The sequence below is a fragment of the Bombus pascuorum genome, chromosome 1 (genome assembly GCF_905332965.1).
Source record: "Bombus pascuorum chromosome 1, iyBomPasc1.1, whole genome shotgun sequence".
NCBI lineage: Eukaryota > Metazoa > Arthropoda > Insecta > Hymenoptera > Apidae > Bombus > Bombus pascuorum.
This window is the reverse complement of record NC_083488.1, coordinates 12,149,228-12,171,118: the sequence shown is the minus strand read 5'-3', so window position 1 is coordinate 12,171,118 and position 21,891 is coordinate 12,149,228. Positions and strand designations below refer to the sequence as shown.

The 21,891-nt window shown below is 37.0% G+C and overlaps 1 protein-coding gene across 4 annotated transcripts in view; it reads right to left on the bottom strand.

Annotated features, from left to right (window-relative positions):
* LOC132905162 (uncharacterized) overlaps positions 1–18,802 on the bottom strand; it is a 153,597-nt gene extending 134,795 nt beyond the window's left edge. For all 4 annotated transcript variants that reach the window (XR_009657750.1, XR_009657751.1, XM_060956183.1 and 1 more), the window contains exon 1: positions 17,763–18,802. Coding sequence is in view for 2 of the 4 variants with exons in the window: in XM_060956183.1 (XP_060812166.1) it covers positions 17,763–17,868 (106 nt within the window). In the remaining 2 variants the exon portion in view is untranslated. The remainder of the gene's footprint in view (positions 1–17,762) is intronic.
* Between the last annotated feature and the right edge of the window lie 3,089 nt (positions 18,803–21,891).

The following is a 21,891-nucleotide window of genomic DNA, read 5'->3' as shown; positions in this document are numbered from 1 at the left end:
CATTGAAATCTTGGTGCTATCTTATTCGAGGAACTTCGCTGACAAGTCCACCACTAGAACAGGAAGTACATCTTTCACATTTCTATCATCCTTTCCTTTCTTTCATGTACAGAATTCTTTCAATTAGGCGCCGATTGATTTTATCTCGAATACAAATCCCTCCGGTCTTCGGAAATTCCGGAACAGTCAACTTTCCAAATTTTAGATAGGTATCTAATTATTTTTGATAGGTTGTCTCGTTTAAAATCCGGGACGACACTAAATCCACTATGAATACCTTCTAAAACTTCTCGAACGACGGATGTGATCAATTAAATTATCCATTCATTCGCCAATTTCTCTCTAATTCGAAACTGATTACCATTTATATGGTTTACTAAAGGGAAAAAGAAAAAGAAAAAAGAATTATCGAGTAATTCTCAGTACTACACGAGCTGTCCATCGATCATTGTCAATAGTAATCTTTCACATCAACTGTATTTGCGATAATTGCATTTCTTCGAATTTTTCAAGACATATTATTTCCCGTTATAAATGACAATCGCACATCTGCTAAATCGAATCATCGTGATGGCAAAAGGAGCTGACACTCATTCTACCCGTGACTAAGAGAATGTTGTTGACTATCGAACATGCAAATCATCGAAAGGGGAAAAATTGAATTTCCGATGGAAATTCCGATCGAGAAAGTCTTTCGCCTTGTGTCTCATGTATCTCGTACGTTATGGATTTATTACGTTGCGAACATGTTACGTTCCAACCTATCACATCGGGTCAGGGATATAGACAATAATCAACGTCGTCTGCCGTTCAACCGCAGATACAAGATCCGCTAGTGTAATACAAGTCGTCGTGAAACCGAACGTGTTTCACACGCCAGTGATTTTCTAGCGGTGACTGTTGTCACGCAGAATGATCCGAGAAAGAGGTTGAAGAAATTCTGGCATGAGTTATTCGTTGGAAGAAGAAGTGGTGGTTTGTTAATAGAGTTCACGAATTTTTGTCAAAATCAAACTTTTTTGTACATTTCCTTATTTACTTTAAAGATATCTTATATTTGATATTTGTATGAAATACTTATTTTATATTTGAATGAAGTTTCTGGTAATGCTTGGGATTCTATATTTTCATTGATTTTAATGCTATTTTCTGATCAAAGTCAAATATTTTAACACTAGGTTAAGAAGGAGAGCAATCTGTTTGATCCATAGATAAGTATTCTGAAAATATGTAGGTGATAAGTTTAAGACATTTTTCGACAAACCAGTGATAGAACAAATGTCCTGACGATCCATATTTTTTAAATATTCAAGAGAGTAATAAAAACACATATCCCTTATATCAGATAAGAAAATGGTATTGGAACGAGCAATAACATAAAATCTTTAGACGATATATTCAATTTAAAGATTGTATCCATATAAGACAACCATAATGCACAACATACAAATACAACTGAGATACAGATACAACGAAATTTTAAACACTTAATAAAGGGATACGTGACTTATCATATATGCCTCTGTGTTTTTCAATTATTAGTCCAACTTTAATACTTATCTCGAAACACTTTACAATATAGAAACACATGTAAGTGCACATTGCAAATTTCAACGAAACAACGTAGTTATTTCCTTGGAAAGCGTTGGATGCGTAATAAACATGCTGTTGGCTAATACGATCATTGCTGTAATTATGATTTCATTGATATCACCGACGCAGTCGCGTCGTACATACACGAAGCTCCATGCATAACGAAGACGTTGGTATATCGTAAGACATCTTCGTTGACGATTATAATATTAAGAATAAAATCGTGCGAAAGACTGAACGCGTGGCAAAAGTGCACAGAAATTGTCGCGTGTTCTCACGTGTAAACACGTGTGCGTTTTAATCTGAATAAACTAGTACACGCGGAATAGGATGAAGCTATTCAAACACAAACTTCTCGCGATCTCTCAATGCTTCAAGCGAAACACGCGTGTTTCTTCGCGCTTATGTATTGCGTCGCATGTGACAAATCTGTTTTCACTTTGAGGGTGTATATTAATTAACGCGTTACGTTAATATCTTCCGCGATTCTATCGTGAACTTTGCTTTAACGAAACGTGGCTGTATATGTGGTAGAAATCCATAATTTCTGATGTCAACAATTTTTAATGTTGTGTCAATTACGTTGATTGGCAGCCGATTCTTGTATTATATTTAGCGAAATGCGCTTGGAAATTCAGTAATACGTGGGTAGAGATGAAAAATGAGAAAGTGAACAAGCACCTACTAAGTGTCTCCTTGGTGTCGTATTTCGTTCTTACTTCGGTTTCTTCTCTGTTGCTCGTTAATTTCAATGGTCAAATTTCTTAGATCGTTGGAGAAAGTTAAACACCTAGTAGATGTAATTGTGTGACATCGGAAGCGTTGTACCTCTGTGAAATGGTGCGTGTGTAACATTGTTATAATTAGGCTAACGTTTTTCGGTAGTGAATAGCCTTGTTATCTATGCTACAAAGCAATAAATCTCTCTTTTCTGTGAAAATCTACACAGCTAATGGGTACCCTTTCAATTAGTCTTCCTCTTTCAAGAATTATCCACGTCTTTCTCCGTGAAAGAAAATTTAATTGATTTTAGTCACAATGTTAACGTTATTAAACTGTAATATATCGCATATATCAAATAAACGATTAAGTTGACATATGGTGTGTATATATATATATATAATATATACCATAAGTATATAAAATCAGATCCACTATCGTGTACTGTATCTGTGAAATGTATTTTGAAAGACCAAGTGTCTACTTCCTTATAACGCTGTATTTCTCAGCTTACAAAATTAATTAAAATAAACGAACATGTGATCGAATTCTATACGCGAACGCAATAATATGTACTACTTATACATAACAATTTTCTGCTAAGGAATACTAATTATATTAGGTTGTCCGAGAAGCGTCTTTCTTCTACAGATACGTCTTTCACAACGATGCATCTTTATACAAACATGAAACCTAATCTGTCGAACGTTGTGATATTTATTTTGATAGAACAAAATGGAGCATACGTAATTCGATAAAATAACATCAAACGGAAAATATTGTACATCCGTTATTTCCTTATAAAACGAAAGAAACTTTTCGAACGACGTAATATATAATTCAATCTTTCAGCATCGATATTCTAATTAACTAATGATCTATAACACTTTCAAGATCGAATATCTTTTACCCAGTGCGGAAATTATTTTCGATTAATTATTAATGATCTATATTGCTGCCCTTAATTATTAGGTTTGCAGAACGTCCATTTGACTATTTAGAGACTTAAAAAAAATTGTTTACCAAACACATAACGCTGATAAAATGAATGACTTTTAGAAAACATTCGAATATTACTTAGTAAAATATTACTTTTATAATTTTCCACTTGCAGCCCTTGAAAACCTTCTTTCACGGTTCTGATATTCTCCTAACACAAGATTGAATTATTTTCTGATAATAAATACTTCTGAAATATACGCGTGACATCTCAAAACCTTCTATCTAGCTTTTTTTCATTTTTTAACTGAGAAGAGCGACATAATTGTAGAATGTTGTCTTATGCAACGTCGAAAGGAATAAATAAAAGGTAAAAAATACACAACGTGATCTAACTGCCAATATTTACAACGATGCCAATATCAGAAGCAAAGAACCATACAAAGATATAGGAGCGTAGCTTCCAACTGACCGCAACAACACTTTTACTCGATGGCCTAGGCTGAACTTTCGAGTTCCCCGCAAACGAAATAAGAAATCCCGATCAGGCGGTTACGGCATCGCGGTCGAGGAAGCGCATTCAGGAAGCTGTTAATGGTTAGAAACGTGTGCACAGAAGCGCGAGAAACGCAATGAGGCATGCACTTTGACATATCGAAATCTAGATACAATTCGACGCGTGAGAAGGGTGTGGTGGATGCCGGATAAACCTTAGCAGGGATCGAGGACGTCGGGTCGCCACTTTCCCGACCTCGTCACGCTGTCTCCGCGTTTTACACACTCTCGTGTGCCGTTCCTTGTGCCTGCAAAGCTAACTTCCCACTCCCTCGAACGACGTAGGTGCTATACCACGGACAATAGGCTCACCTAACTCGATTTCGTCTCCTTTTTCTCCGTTTTGCTTTCTTTCTTTCAATCTCTTTCTTCCGTTCCCTGTAGTCAATGCAAATGGCACAGGATGTGACGAAATTGCGAGCCTACACCACTAATCGACCGATAGTCGATCAATAGTCAATTATTTATTCAGCTCATCGTTATTCGTACCGTTGGAATATTTACTTGAATATGACTTTCAATTTCAATAATTACTACGATATATCAGTCTTTACAATCAGCTCATATCTTTGTAAATAGAATTAAATAAATGCAGTATGAGGAGAAAGTGACTCGTGAAACTTCATTTGTTTCATTATCATACTTGTTATTATTAGACAAGAGCATTTGTTATATGGAGTTGATAACTTGTAACTCGAAAAACTTGTAAGATTTCACTAATAATATTAATTCAAATAAGCAGGGAGATTTAGGCGATAGAATTATGTATACATATATTGGAACATGCACTTTCTAGATACTCCGCTTTTGATGACAAATAGAACACACAGAATCTCTTTCCTTTAAATTTTCCGCCGCCATTGGTGTAGCTTTCGATTCCACGAATATATAATTTCTATACTAATTATTCTATATATTTCTATTATTCGTATTAAACTTATACTCTTATCGAAACAAGATCTAGACAACGCGAATAACATATCAGTAAGCAATTTCAGATAAGATGAATGAAGGCGTGGAAGAAAATTAGTGCGTAAAATTTTCTGATTTCACTAACATGATACCGTATATCGAACGTCGTGATTAAAGTTATTTGACAAGTAGAGCGAGTGAGCATTTGTTTTTTCTTTTTTTTCAGATTCCAGAACGAACGGTTTTCTAACCGCGGCATAGATGTAGTGGCGCGAATGTTTCACATTTGGTTTTGCTTATTAAAATGTCGTCCAAGCGTGTCGAATAAACGGCTGATTGACTACACGATATTGCAGCAAGCATGCGTTTTATGTAGAAAGAAAACGCACACAACCATGGGAGAAGATAGTCGTCATGGAACCGAGAAACACGAAATGTTACGCATCCCGTACTTTTGTCCAGCTCGGTTGCCTTTGTTAGCCGGTAATTAGTCAAAACTGTCAGCCTTTTTGTCAACAGAGCGCGTTATCTAATGTTGTCGCGTGAAACGGCCGCGAAATGGCGTAATATTTTCGCCAAGCGGATTCGGCCAACAAAGGAAACGCTTTTCCCTTCGAGTGTTTTAATTCTTACACGTTTTTCTTTTTCTTTCCGGAAGAAACCGTCTTTCTCACGTTCGCAGACGGCTTGATAAATTTTGTTAAACGATCCATGGGTCACGTTACTTTCTCGGTTTACCGATGCGTGGAATTTCTAGCGTGCTAGACAAAACAAACTAACCGATTTAATAATAAAAGTATTAACGTGTATCATATCTTACTTATATTTAAATATGGTGTGCAAGAATGACAAAAAATTTGTTGATTTCAATTGGGAAATGTTTTTACTTTGAATTCTGGAACACTTGTGGTAAAAGTATACGTAATCATGTTTGATGTAAAAATCAACATTAACTTTACTAATATAATACTCATATTTTTTGCGGTTGAAAGAGTTGCTGCAGTAAGGAGGTAACTCTAGCTTCCATTAATTTGAATAAACCAATTCAGAATCAATCAAAATCAAATTACTTTCTCAGACGTGCTAAAGACTTATAGTGTAGTAATATTCATAGCACTAAACTTCTACATTTTTAAATATGAAATCTATACCTTTCTTTCTATCTCAATAAATACGATTTAAATGCAGTAGCTATTTCTTCCTTGTTGCAGGCTCTTCAATTTCAAAAGCAAAAATTCAGCATTTCGATAGATTTAGTATTATGCAAAAAATAGAACCTATATCATAACGAATACTATACTTTGGATACGTTATATACATTTTTGAGTATTTAGCGTAATTCTTGCACTGTTAAATTTCCCGTAAATGCTGTGCGAACATCTTCAGTATATCAATAATTATTTGAATTTGTAATTCTCGAGACGTAACAACTGATCCTTTCACAGGAAGCAGTCTACAATGGGAAAGACGGGAATCACGTCACGACGATTAAATCAAATCTGCCTCGTGGTAGGCTGCCCGTTCACAATAAAACGATTCTACTATTTCATCGCGGTCGCGTGGAGCCGTAGTAAAGTGACGCAACGAGGCCCATGTTAGGATGTAGGCTGGCTTGGTTAGCAAAAATAAAGGCATGTCGCGACGCGTGACCCACTGTACCACAACTTCTTGTCTCTATGAACATGCATGAATCGCATGATTATTTTATATTGTGGCCCGAGTGGGGCAACTGCCAACTGGTATCCCATTAAATGCAGGAAGTGAGGTAAGTATCCACTCTTATGGCAACGTGGATCATAGTATTCCCAGAGTTTTGCCGTCGGTCTGGTTAACTGTTAATTAGCAAGCGGAATACGAATCCCCGCGTTTTAGAAAATCTTAAGTTACATGTGTAGATGAGTAGAACGTGGCTGTTAACGCCTCTGGCTAATGAAACACGATTCACAATCTGGGATCGGAACATTCGGATTCTTGGATCATTGCCTCACGTATAGAGAAAATCATCGGTAACTCTAGCTTTTTCTTCGTTGGTATTTTTCTGAGAACTGTATCTCTATAACATCTTTTTCTAGGATTGTCAGGTAAATATGAATAATGAATTGTAAATACGAATATGTAATTATAATTCATCGTGAATTAGTATTTTTATATAGGTGAACTCAGAGATAAATTTTTCCTTTTTGGTATTTTGCTAAGATGAGTATCATAATCACACCTTTTAGGAGATCGTCGTTCATAGTCAGTTTCGTAGGTTCTGCCTTTTAACGTTCTTACGATGTGTACTTTCACACGAATCTATTTATAAAGTTATTGTTTCGAATCTTCTGCAACTATATGCGCTCATGTACGAACGTAATGAAGCGGGTAGGATAACCTGCATTTCTCATCAATGAAACACGAAGAAACCTAATTCGTCTGAACTTTGTAATACAATAAGTCTCGTAATTCCTATCCTCACTTACATTTACGATCCTCCTTTTTAAACGATTCGCCCATCAATATTTATAATTATTCACTAAGACCAAACTTCCACAAGTTCCTTCCCATTTTTGCCATGATGAAACCATTCTCATTTCAATCGGGAAGATTATTGCCATTTAACACTTTCAACGACACATTAGCTGATTCCATAAAAGACGAACGCCATCGATAAAACAGCGCTAAATATGACGTTTTGTAGAAAAAACGAGATGCCAGAGAAACAGTACGGACCGAATCAAGGCAGAGTGCTCTTTGAACGCTGCGACACGACGCTAAATTAGTCATGGCGACGCGACAGTTCGATCAAACGTCGTAACCTTTTCCCACGCTGAAATCAATGGAGAGTTATTCCTTTGCCAACTTATATGAGACTTGGCGTTTGCTTCTATTACGGTCGAACCTTTCGCTTTTGGCACGAATGAACTCTGGTACAAGGCGATCTTCTGACGGCAGGTAGCGTAATGTAGAGTGTATATATTGTACAGTCTATAGAGAAATCGGTAACAGAGACATGCAGCAGAACATGATGCTTCGTACATTAGATCGTAACCTGACAACCATATTCGTAACCGTTGACCAATGATAAAACCAAATCTGTGTAAAATAAATGGAATTTCCCATAAGAAGACAGACACGATCGTGAATATGGTAACGCTAAGTCATTGACATTTATAGAAATAGAATGAAGATTCGAAAGATTAGAGAGATTAGAGAAGTTTTCAACGATCGTGGAAACACTGCAATTAACTTGTAAAGATCTTTGATCGGAATGATAACTGTATAATTGTAGACCGGGGAGTTTTACAGACATCCCACCAGTCCAGTTCTCGATCATAATTCAAATCCGACACTATAGTATCTAACCTCTAATGCAAATTGCATTCATTTTCTTTCAGCGTTCTATTTTAACGTCATTAATGTTCTTGATCTACCTGTTTTGCATATCAGCTAGAACAGGAAGAATAATCAAAGTTGTATTTCTCACGGTGTTGTTATATATAAGGATAGTCACCTGCATTTCTTCAACCTGCCTCACTATTTCAAAAAACTTCTATTTCCTCTTTCTACCTCAGGCCAATCTCAGCTTATCACTTTTTTACGTTAATCAAAATAATCGATAATAGTTTAAAAACTAGATATATTAACATCGTTCGATTACCATCGAATAAAAATGTCTTCTCGAAGTTTGCTTTTTACGAAGGTGAAACTTCGATCTTGCTTCGCGCGATCAGTTTCCTTTCTTCTCGCGTACCTTTTCGTACGGATAGAGTGAAAACTTTTTTTTATTAAACTTCGACTCGACGAATCGGACAATTTTAATCGACGGTCGAATTGAAGCGAAAAACGTCTGATGTTTTTCGTGTAAACACTTTCACGGATGTATGTCGAAACGGTAGAGGCCAGAAAACAGCTTTGAAGGAAAGTTACGCGGCTCCGTGACGAATGGGGAATGATTGATGATTGGTGAATTCCTAAATGCAGACTTTGACGCTCTAGTTAAAGTCGTCGCTAATAGCCCTTATGTTCCGTGGCAAAACACTCGTTAGGCCGGATATGTGGACATATCCAGCGTGCCTTTATTACCTGTATTTATTGCATTGATCCAGACGGGAAGTACTTTTATTTCTCAGGTCTTTCCTACCTTTTACACCTCACTGAAACGGAATTCGATACCGGTTAGGAATGGGACAACTAGACGAGCAACACGTAGCATGTGCACAATTAACGTAACCGTTTCGCGGTTTTTATATCTTTGACCGTGTTAAGGGGAACCGATAATCGACGCGATTACTGGATTGATCTGGGACCTTGATCTGGATCTCGTGTGTTTTGTGGAAACCGGTAATTACTGGCTTGAAATATAGATGTGTGTTATAATAGGCGTGAAAATATTCGTGATGTTATATGGGGTCCTATTATAGTTAATGGGATGATTGTACGGTAGAATTACATTTATTTCGACGTCATGAAGGGCAAACGGTTCATTTAACTGGAGTTTATGTAATACAAGATTAATCATTCTTACCGTTATCTGCGTGATTTCTTGTTCAAATAATTATTCAAGAAATTTATATTGTTACCCTTATGTTGATATAATGATTGTGTAAATTTGTATTTTTTCACTGAACGCTTTCCTTCTTTTTTCTTGATTCTGTAAATTGAAACAATAAATGTAGTATGATAAAAGGGATTACAGTCGAAGTTTGATTCTTCATTTCCAAAAGTATTTGATTATTCTATATTTAATTACGAATTAATCTATTGGATTTCATTTTATTACTTATGATTTTTCTTGTCAAGTAAAAGGAGATCAGTAAATTTATTCGATAAAAGCATTTAATCGGACATTACCTACAATTTCGTTTCCATAGATGTACTTCTATCTTAATTAGTTACATGTCCAAATATTTGTCAATTTGCTACGAAAATTTTAAGAATTTGGCAAATTGGGAAAGATTCTCTAGTGTCCTTCCATAAATTGATCTGAACCTGAAAAAGCTTTGAAATTCCTAATACGTTTACAAGAAACATCGTTTCACTATGTGTACTATTTACTTTTCTTAAGGATTACTTTTCCTGAAATTAAACCATAGTTAAGAGAGGCTAAAGACGCGTTCCTATCATTTTTCACTCTTATTCCAATCTCTGGCAAATAATGCACTGAAATAGGTGGCACACAAACGTTCAATCATGAAACGCTAAAAAGAAAAATGTCAGAAGTAAAACCACCTTTTACCGTAAATTGTTTGTCATACGATGAAAACTCGGTACAGATAGAGGCAAAAGAGCGTGGGGTCACCGTGATTGAAGATTTCACCGATGGTTTCTAACGACAAGAAAGTGTCTGACAAATAATTTTTACGCACTGTTAATCATTGGATATTTGTCAACCGTTCCCGCTGTGTATCAAGCAAAATACCACAAATTTATTCCCACTAGCCTAATTTAGAGACAAGAATTTCTCGTGAATTGGAAATCAATTTTTACATCGTATGACAGCTTTATTTGCGAGATACGTTACATCTAAAGCAATTAACTTGCGACAATTAAGGAAATACCAGTGAAATTACTGAAAAATGTTGAAAAAGTTGGTAGGATTACCAAGAAAAGTCGCAATTAACTGTAATCGAAAGTTCTCGTTCAGAGCAAAAGATCGACGGTTGCTTGCGCGACCGATTGGTATTCATTAGTGCAACCAATTAAACTTACGAATTGTAAATTACTATTAATTACAATTTCTGGATATTGATTTAGAATATCGTATAAGTACCGCATTTCTCTATAATATGTCCTATGCACGCATGATATTTATAAAAAATGAATTATTCCTGGTGATTCGAATTATTATTAAATACATAGACGATTTTATATATATATATACCAATTGTTTAATTTAGGTAATTTATTTAATTTATAATTACATCATATTTAAAAAAAATTTGTATTCCCGTGGCCAGGCAATTCATTCGATTTAAATGCCAACTTCGCTTAGATATCGCACGAGTCTCACAATTTTATTTCAAAAAATATTGACAGCTTTGTGCGGTATTCATATCGAATCACTGACTAGAGATCATAGATGTGGTGTATGGAAGTCATCGATAGTCTTAACCACGGTATATTTTACAGATGGGGTGAAATCAACCACTCGCGCGGAACATCGATCTCCGTGACGCTTCGTTGTGTAAGAAATTTGAGATCAACATAAAAGAGTGGTCGTTGGCGGAACTTTCTCCCAAAAACCGTTACTCATATTCCCGGGGCGATCCCTTTCTTCTCTCAATGAAACCAATTCCTCGTCGATGAAACCTTTTCGTTTCTTCGTTCGCTTTCACGATCGCGAAATCTAAAAACGAACTGGTACGAATGATGTTCTATCATGATGTGTAATTAATAGAACGAATCAAAGAGAGGCGCGAGCCTCCGTGATTTTGATCGAGGATTTTATGGCCTCGTGAACGTTGTGTGAGTAGCTCGTCCGATTTGCCTCCGGTGATTTTGCGGTAAACTATGAAAGACTACGTGTAAGCGCGATTCAAGTTGAGCAATAGTCAGGAAGAGACTCGCCCCGAGGGCTAATAAGTTTACTGTTATTGCTCGAAATGAACGGGACCGCGAATAATCGAGTGAGAGTTGGTGCGAAAAAAAAAAAAAAAGAAACAAGACAAAAAGGAAAATGTTCCACGATGGCTTGCATAAAAATTCATCTAGTTCGAAGTCAGTTGAATCGAATTGGGTTTGTTTCGATCGATTATAATTTCAGTGTAATTGTTTCGATCGGTTGAGAGTAATTCCTCGCGTCGCGTGGCTACATTGAGAAATGAATGGATCCCTGAGGGAATCGTTAAAACAAAGTACGGCGTTCGTGAGTCGAATTGCTCCGCGATAAATGACCCATTGTACCGTTGCGTTAGTAACGGCCGTTCCTCAAACATGACAGGTTCCCTACATTTTCAACGTTAACAATGTTAGCGAACCAATGGCTCGCTGCTTACGGTGCTGTCAGAAAGAAATAGGGTTCGAATCGTCCTGATTTGATAGATTTGTTTACTGGCTCTTTCAAATTTCATAATTTTTAGGACTGCACCTCGTCGATTGGTTTCCCTCTTACGTCAAATATTAACTTGCGTACGCAATCGAGGATCTCTATTGCCATAGAAAGGCCTAAATCGTGGGCGTCAGTGATTATGTAAGGCAGATTTTTGTAGACGAAAGGAATCATCAAGTTTCATAGGTCGATTAGTGGGATCAGTCATTTACCAAACGAGAGGACCAAAGGGTCGAGTACCGAATGAACTCAGCGAGCAAATTCGGGCTTTCTACTGACCCATAATTATGAACCACTCGTCTCTAAGGATAAGAGAAGTCTACATTTTTATTTCATTACTACATCTAGAGAATTTTAGACATTTCAAAGTTTGAGTATCTTGAACTATAAAAAACCTCAACAAATAAATACAGGGCCGATCGAATAACATATATTAACCGAATAATATATAAAAACGGGCATGACGTGATTCCTTGTGAAAGAATAAGGAAGAAATACAGAATACAATTTTTTCATTCCCGGGTTAATTTTCGACAAAATCGACTTAGCATTTGTTATGATATACTTGAACATGGCCGATTCTAGACTAGACAGGGCTGAATAATCAACAGAAAATCATCCTACGTGCGAAAGAAATGCAAAATAAAATTTTTCCCTTTAAGGTTTCGTTTTCAGGAAAATAGAGTGAACATGTTTACCTAAGAATTGGTCTGACACTTGCGTTTTTTCCTCAGAAACAAACCACCTCGTGAAAAAACTTGATTCTGCGATTCTGACTTATCTTCGTACGTAGAGCAACTACCTGTCAGTTATTTAGTTCTGTTCAGTCCGGAATTGGCCATGTACTTGATATATACATACTTGATTCTCTCGATTTCCTCGAAAACTAAGCGGGGAATGAAAAAATTATAGAAGTATAGAATATATATATAGAATTATAGAAGAATAGAAGAAAAAAGTATAGAACGAGACCCATTCTACTGAAATATACACAGTGAAATAGAAGTGAAATGAAAATATGGTAACTTGAAAATTGCACTTAATCTATTTCTTTTTAAATTTGAATGTACTATAATCTCCACTATCGTATTATCACTATTAAAAGCTGCCAGTTTCGAAGGGGAAAATATATAAAATTAGCCGTGCTAACGACAAAGATACAGTCTTCTGCACTTAGGGGTTATACCAACCGAGTTGAAAAACGTCTATACAATATTAATTCAATCGAACTCGTCTTTCGAAATATTACTAAGTATTCTATAGCTGTGTAATGATCTGACAAGTGATGAGAAAAACAAACGATCGTTGATTGTCAATTATCCTATCAATCGGATCAAACGTTCACAAGCAGTAAAGAACTGTAAAATCAATCTCTCGTTTGAAACTCGCCGCGCACGAGATAGAACAGGTGCAATTTCGAATCCATTAGAATCAATTTTCTTAACGGAGGATCGCACGGAACGCACGCGTGACGTACCCGCGGCGTTCGATGTTACTGGTTTCACCGGTGATTGCGATTCGAGACATACACGCCAGTGCAACAAATTGTTCGCCACGAACACGAACAATTCAACCTACATAACAAGAATCCATCGAACAGCAGGGAACGATCGGAGACACGCCAAAAGTCGATCGACCAACTGCTGTTTCTACCACATCCGTTTCTTTTCGTATTTTCTTTGTTGTCCATCCGCCCGTTTTTCGTTTCCGACAAAGAAATGCGCGCTTTCTTCCGGTTTCTTTGATCGTTTTGATTGCATTAAATTTTTTACGAAAAATACACATACACACATATTAATGTTATAATTATATTATAATATTATATTATGCTTGTACATATCGAATGTTATAATTAAATTATACATTTTTATGAAACTACCTATCATTATAGAAAACGGATATTTCATATATTTTTTCATATTATATGTATTATGTGCAATATTACATTTTTCAACTTCCTAGAAACATATAATGATCCGCTAATTATAATAAATGTCTATTTATTCTATATGGGTTGTGAAGATAATTTAATTTTTGCATATACTAATAAAAATAAATCGAAATTTTTATTGATGAGGAGATTTCAATTTGGATATATTCATAGCATCTGATAACATCCTGTTAATATATCGAACAGTATAAATATTGTTACAAGTATATATTACATACATGTAGATTGTACGCTAGACGTGCGTTAGAAGGTATTTTGCTTGTGTTCGTTCTTATTTCCAGCAAACTATCGTGACACGTGTGGTCTTCAATTTTGCATTTGCATATTTGCCTAACTAACCGTTTTTCAGACGTTTCACGCTTTCGAGAATTTTATATGGAATGGAAGATTGTAAAACGTGATTCAACGGATTTGGATAGCATCTCTCTTTCCGAAGACTGAGTGACTCGATATTAGCTGACTAATCGGAATTTATATCGATTAGTAAAATACGGCTATTTTAACATTTATAGAAAATTGAAATAAACAGTAATGTACAGAGTGTAGATATGGCATATGTAAATGTTTTCGAAGAACGTAAAGTAAAAATGGTTAACACCTAATAAGGTGGACAACTTTCTAGTTAGAATATTCTTTCATTTGCGTTCATAAAGACATGAATTTACATAAAAGTCCGGAGTCTACTGATCATTGACCTAATTTAATCTAAATAGTTGAGTTGCAAAAATTTATGCAAAGAAATGATAGCAGAGCGACGATTTCTTTCACTTAATGAATTCTATAACTAATATATAAAATATAACAATTTATATACTTTTATACATTCCGTCCATTCTGGTTATTTTTGCATCTTCAAATTTCTCATAAAGATCTACAATCTATTGAGAATAAAACGAATTAAAGGATTAATCTACCAAATCGTATAAGATACTAAAGACTCAAACGATCCTGTATTCCCATAACTTGCATTTTTCCAAATTTTTAATCTCGTTCAAACCTTCCAAACAGATATCTATACAACCATTCTATTCAAGTTTCTAAATTAAACGTCTTATTTAAACATAGTTCATTCATTAGACCGGTTCTCAAAGAACGAGGATTGATCAGATTCTCCTAAGACACGTCAAGACCACCGACGTGTTTCATTCACGGAACACGCCGTGCGTTTTCCCGTTTGAACCGTTAAGGACGCGAGACTGGCTGGAGAATGGAATAAGAGGGAGAGGTAAAGAGGAAGTAAAGGATAGAAACAGAAACGCTGGTTCCTCGTGGGCCTGAGTAAGAGACAATGACCAGCAAGGTTCGAGTACCTGACAGGGCAATTTTTACGTCCGTTTCGAGAATTTCAGCGGAAAACGATCACGATCACGATATCGTATACGCGTGTACGAAGAATCAGTGAACGTCGCTAGATGTAGGTGAACAACATGCTCAACCAGTTCGCGATAAACTGTTATATGCACTGGCACTGTGCCATTTGCTTCCTAATAAAACTAATTTCTAATAGCAATACTAACAGCTGAATGGATTACGATAGAGAAAAAGAAAATGGGAGAAAAAGTTTGTAGGGCCATTAGATTTGTTAGAGGAAACACGATAACGTTAATTTGCTAATTAACACCGAGTTCCCTGCGTTTCGTCGATTATCATTCGTATCACGTAAATACCTACACAGATTTTTAGCGTTAATTGATCGATAATTTTGGATAAATGAAAAAATGTTAGATTCTTACACTTGCTAGATTGCTAGAGAACAACGTGACTTCATGTTCACAGGTCGAATAAGGAACGGTCAATCGTACGTGTGGTAGTGTTCGTAATAGTTCTATAATTTCTGAATTTGGTGCGGTCGCATACTTCAGGAGAAAATCTGGTTAATGAATTCAGCCTGGAAAGTTTAATTCACCCGAAACAATTGGTTGTTGTATGCAAATGTCGAACACGCTCCACTCATGAAACAAATCTCGCAGAGATTCGTAAAATCGAGTTACGTCGAACTCTATCTTCCTGCAACCTACATGCGTTGCGCAACGACATTTAAATTTCAACGATACACGTGTTTATTTGATTACAGAAACGTCTTATTGAAACATCAATACAATTGTTCAGGCGTCCTTATTACGATTAAAATCAAAGATATTCTAGCGTTAAAAATCACCATTTAAGAAAAACGCTTACACAGTGAAACATTAACTATCGCGTGGTTAATAATTCTCAACGTCTTGTCATTCTGTCAGAGCACGAGATATGATCGATGCATCGTTGAGTTCTATGAATTTTTCATAAAGCGAGGTACAAATTAGCCTTTGATTAATTATATTTCACTATTTATACTTCACGATTTCATAATCATGTAGTTGTATTTTGTTTAAATCCAACAAAAGCAGTTATCAACTTTGTCTTTCAATTAGATGACGATAATGGAGATCAGTGGCGCTGGATGTCGTTCGGACGATCGCATGACCGTCAGAAATTGGAGAAATAATTGCTACATGTATTGCGATTAGTCGCGCTTGGTATAATTATAGCAATTACTTCCATATAGGTGGCAATCGTGTAACGTTTGCCGTGTTTTGCGAGTTGGTTAGTCTCGAGCCTCCGTTCCCCTCATTAAAAGTTCGTCAGCTGACTGGAACGCGCGCACGCTCGAACTCAACTCGGTCGAATACTCTAGATCGAATATATGCTCGTAAAAGAAAGTTTACACAATCGATGGACGACGAATGACGATAGAGACTAAGGAAAATGTTAACGAATGCCAAAGATATAAAACAAATCCCACGAAAAAAACAAGAATTACCGTAGAGTATCAATCGGATACAAAATGAGCTTAATAACTTAATTCCTTGAGCGACCCCTCTGCGAGATACTGTGTGGTAGTTACAGTTTTCTTGCGATGTAACGGTTCAATTTCACATAACACGCACACTATTTCTCTCTCTCCTGGTCTTTTTCTGCTTTATAATCGATCAACTATTGGTAATCGGTTTCTTTCGCGCGCTTTTTGCTCGTCGCTTTCCTTATGAACTATCACTCGCGGTATCGAGACATCGAACATTTGATATGCCAATGTAAAACATTAGAACATGTGGGTTCATTAGTGGCAGATGCGTATACCACTCACTATTTTCGGAAATGTTAGAAAATGGGAAATTTAAAGAAATCTAATGGGCGATGAAATAGACTCAAATTAGTTCTTTACTCTATTCAATTTTCAGCTGATGAAGAAGCATGTTGTACAGAACCAAATCAATCTATTAATAATCATACCTCTGATTCAATTATACACGAATCGAACAGCAACGTTCCGTTGATTCGAGAAAAAAGCACCAGTTACTAATATGGTTTGCTAAGTCGATTGAGAATCACGACAGATAAGAATCTCATCTGACATTTACTGTGACATTTATGAGAGTATTAGTTGGATAAAAATTGAAAAGACCTGTAAGGCACGTGAGAAAACATGATCGTCCCGATGCATCTCGTTGTTGTATACCATAACGATGTCACGTTCCCTCAACGAAGTACAATCTCGTAACACATCACAGTATTCTGCACTGTTCTCCCATGTACGTTTTATCGCACAGTTTGAGTACACTTCACTCGCGACTGCCTGTCAGATCGACGCGCGAAAATTCACGTACTGACGGGACTCGATTGAATGAAACGCAGGGAACGCGCAGGGGAAAACGGTCCCAGCGTGTAGCGGGAGAAGCAAAAAAAAGCAAGAAGAAGAAAGCACGAAGATAGAACGGGGGGGATATTAGCCGAGGAATCGCTAAAGAAGAAGAAAACGGAGTAAGGAAAGAAACAGGGGAAGGTCAAAGACCTTGAATCGAGAAGGACGAGGATACCGGGGCAGGCAACCGAGGAAGGAAATGTAAACTGGAGAGAAGAAGAAGAAGAAGTAAGATGAAAGGAGAAGGAAAAGAAGAAGAAAGACGAAAAAGGAAGAAGAAGAAGGAAGAAGCAACGGTGCAGGTAGATAATGATAGAGAGACAAGCTCTGAGAAGACGCAGAAAGAACGAAGAGGAGAGTAGAAGAGCAAGAAAATGACTCACCGTTCTTCCTACCGGAGGTTTGCGTGACACGTATGGCGAACGAGATCCGCGTGTACGCAAAAATCGTCACGAGGACGAATATCGCGTAGCCACTGGAGAATCTCATGGTTGGTAATCGGTCAAAACTTTCTCGAACTAGATCTCCGACTTCTGGTGAGACTTGCTGAGGCAATGGCTCAGCGTCGACTGAGACGTTCTTTGTGCTTGCCGCTCTATCTCAACTGTCACTTCTCTCTCGTCGGGTTTCACACCGTTCGCCCGGTATCCCCAAGGAAGCGAAACTACCACCACGGCGACGACGACGTCGACGGACCCGGCGAGGTCACGTATTTAGTCCCGAAATCCCGCGAAGACACGTGTGTATCGGTATCTTATCCGACTAGTGGCAATCCAGTGTGTACTCTTTGTACATCTATTTAAAACCTATCGCTCCACCTCGCGCTCCTTACTATTGGCTCCTGCCCCAATTCCTTGTCCAATGATACACTCTCGCGCGCATTCACCTCCTTTTCAGATCGAGACGTGAGGGATCGGTCGGAGAGGTGGCAGAAAGTGTCGGTTAGTAGGTGGTAGGTGGTAGCGATACCCGGGTAGGTGGTAATACCTACGGATGTTTGGAAGGCGCCGCTAATAATGAGCTTAGAGACCTGGAAAAGTGACGTCCAAGTTCTCCCCCCGGTTAGACTCCCAGCTCCACTTGATGAAGGTGAAGGGGTTTTAGGTGGGGTTTCCTTACTTCGAAACCAAGATCGCGACAAGCTAACGTTGGCTTTCTTGGGTGCCCTTCTACGTCCCCCATTTCTACCGTCTATCGGTCTGTCTGGCTGATTCTGATAGTGGTAGGCACACGTGGAGGGGCCGGCCAGCTTGTCTACGCTCCAGCTAGGTTTCGCGTTCTTTTAGATGCTTCCTCGCACGGACACATGTTACACGTCCCCGACTCTGCCGTTTTCCTCGGTCTGCCGTTCCTTATCTCAATTTGCGCGTTTTCGCGATAGTAGTTTACAGCTTGGATATACCCAGAAGATCACTTTGGTGCAATAAGGAATGTTCCATCGAGGATTCCACTTGGCAACTATTATCTACAAGCATCGTTGTAGTTTCTATGAGACCACAGTTCAGGATTATGGAAACTTCAACTTGGTTACCAAGACCCAGGAACCAGGTGGAATAGGTTTGTCCCCAATTCTACTCGATACAGCTATAAATTTCGATGGACAGGTACTATTTATTGGTCGGTGAAAAATCCTCGGATTAGTGAACGCGTTAAATCAGCGTATCTAACCCAGCGTTTCGAAAGCGGTCGAATAACGCGACAGCTGTCGAGATTTATTCAAGTAGTACGCATATTTACCGGTACTCTTGGGTCGGGTAAAAATATTCACTTCGCGGCTGGTTCGCCGATCTTCGATTTCTCCTTTCCACTTTTTTCGAAAATATATTTCGATCCGCTTTAATGGATAGTAATTTTAATTTGTAGGAACATAAGATCGAATACCTAATGATCGTCGATTAATTTTTTAACTACGAATGATATCTTTACCGCCTCGTCCAAGAAACAGAGCTAGGAATGCTGAATTCTTGATCCTATCTCAATCCACTTATTCAAAGTGGTGGTTTCACTGATCCTTTGACCTCCAATATGTTTTTACCATTCAATATCCGTTATTGCTGCCAATTATGCAAAATTTATGAATAACTGTTATGATTGTTTGGAACAAAAAGGTGCAGAGAAAATTAATTTGCTGAAAAAATTCTAACTTTTTAACCGCAACAGGTGAACTAGAAGTGAATAAAAATAAATCAATGTCAGTTATGTCTTAAGTTTCAATCTTTACAAACGTAAATGTAATATCATTTATCATTGACAGAGATAAAATGATATATATATATATATATATATATATATATATATATATATATATATATATATTAAAAAAAAAATAGGCGATTCCTAAGAAAAGATGTTATTGATCCAAGAGAATGGTAATATATTAACATTATATAACATTATATATTAAAAATTTCCCATAAAAGTAATATTAGTATTCAAATGATGTCATTATCTATTCGTATATTAGTCGCTTTTTTCTCTTTGACTCCATGATTAGGTTAACTCAACTTGTTTTATGGGGAACACTATTTAATTATTCATTGCCATAAAGATCGGACTCGTGACACCAGCACAGGGCAATGATCGTAGCGAAAGCTCGTAAAAGCCGGTCATTGGTACTTGAGCCGTATCAAAAGTATTCATTACGTCAAGGAACTTCAACGGAGTAACGCGTTCATCCTGGGTCCATATTAGACTATTTTCCGGTTGCGTGCGACAGAGAAGGAGAAAAAGGAACAGTAGTAATTATCGAATGATGTATGGAGGAAGTGACATTTTGTGCCTCCTGACGAAATCTAATCCACTGAAAACCTGTTCCGTCTTATCGAGAATCGATTACCGATCTTAGTGTTCCGTGAAATTACTGGCCTACAACGTAAATGAAACCACCGTTGAAAAACGGTTATGTTCTGATGTTACTCCTATACCTCGATTTTTCCTGTGTTGGAACTGATTGACACGCGTATCATATCTACGTGTGTATTTACATTCATAATTGATCTTCTTAAAAACCAAATTGATCAACGCCTGATCTTATTAATTATTTAGTTTCATTATATAAATAAATGATTGATATTCAATTCTCCAAAAACGAGTAACTTATTTATATTAAAATCTGAGGTAAATTAAAAAAAGGAGTTCTTCTACGTTTCAAACCATAAAGTTGATCACCACAGTTCCTGAAGGATTTAATTAACAAATGACATATAAAGAAGTTATTTAAATCCAAGGATACCAAGAATATTCTTGAAATTTGCTATTAAAGATGAAAACCACGAACAAAAAATATATATAAAATATATTCATTGAAGGTTAATCTTTCCCACACTTATCCTATTTGTCACAAAAAAATATCTTTTCAAGCACTTTCACCAAAAAAACGTAAAAGATTTTATCAGAAAATAAAAAATTTTTTTTTCACGCCACCATAGACTGATATCGTAGCTAAGTAAAGTTTCCGAGCATTAGACTAGGAAAAAGAGATCAGCGAAAGGAGCCATAAAGCGAAACAAACAGAAGCAAAACCGAGGAACGGATAATTAAAGAAGAACGCCGGAAGTGAAGAAAAATGATAAACCTGTCGTGGCCTATCCAGACCGTTGCTTTTCTCTCCGAAAAGGAAAGCAACATCGGAGGAAAGCAGCTTGCATAGACTGAGCGAAGCGTGCCAGTGAAAAGTGATTTAGATCGGACACGCGGTGCATTTCAATACCTTGCCAGTACCTGCTTCCGAAACATTCTTCGCGACATTTCAACGATCTCGGGTACCCATTGTCGATATTTTCCACGGAAATCGAAAGGTAACCCGTGATCACGTTTACAAATCGATGCCAATTGGCACTTGACACGCTCGATGGAATAACGTTGAAAATAATTCAATTCGTTCGGTTCTTCGTCGTCGTAGCTGGAGTAAACGGAAACCAATCCACGTGACTGACTCACAGTTTAGATGAATTTCACATTTCACATTTCGTCTTGCTCCTTTTCCTTTTAACCATAATGTCTCCTTTGCAATTCAATCGTTTCAATTACGTAGTACGTTCCTGTAATTGGACAAGTAAAATTCTTAGAGCTTATTAGTCAGTTTATTGATTTTCATGGGGTACCGGTTTGGTTGCTTCGAACGATTTGTGGGTGGAAGACTGGTTCACATTTGACCATTTTTATTCGTTGTAATTGACTAAGGTTACCGATGTGAAGTCTGCTTGATATAAATAGACGAAGCAGTTGAAACTAGAGGAAAAAAGTTATTCCAATGTTTTATAGCGGTAATAAATGAGATTTTTCTTTAATTTAAGATTCTTTTCATTTATCGCTAATATATAAGATAAGTTTTTCCTTGAGTACGTATCCCGTAGCTCGTAAATTAATTAACACTTTCTCTTAAATTTAGCCATATAATCTAGCACCAGCTTTATCATCACGACGAGTTTTTATCACCGTGAAAGTCTGGCACATTATGAAATAATCTTTTTTCCCCTCGGTTGGAAATCAGCTAATTGTTAAATCAGCGTT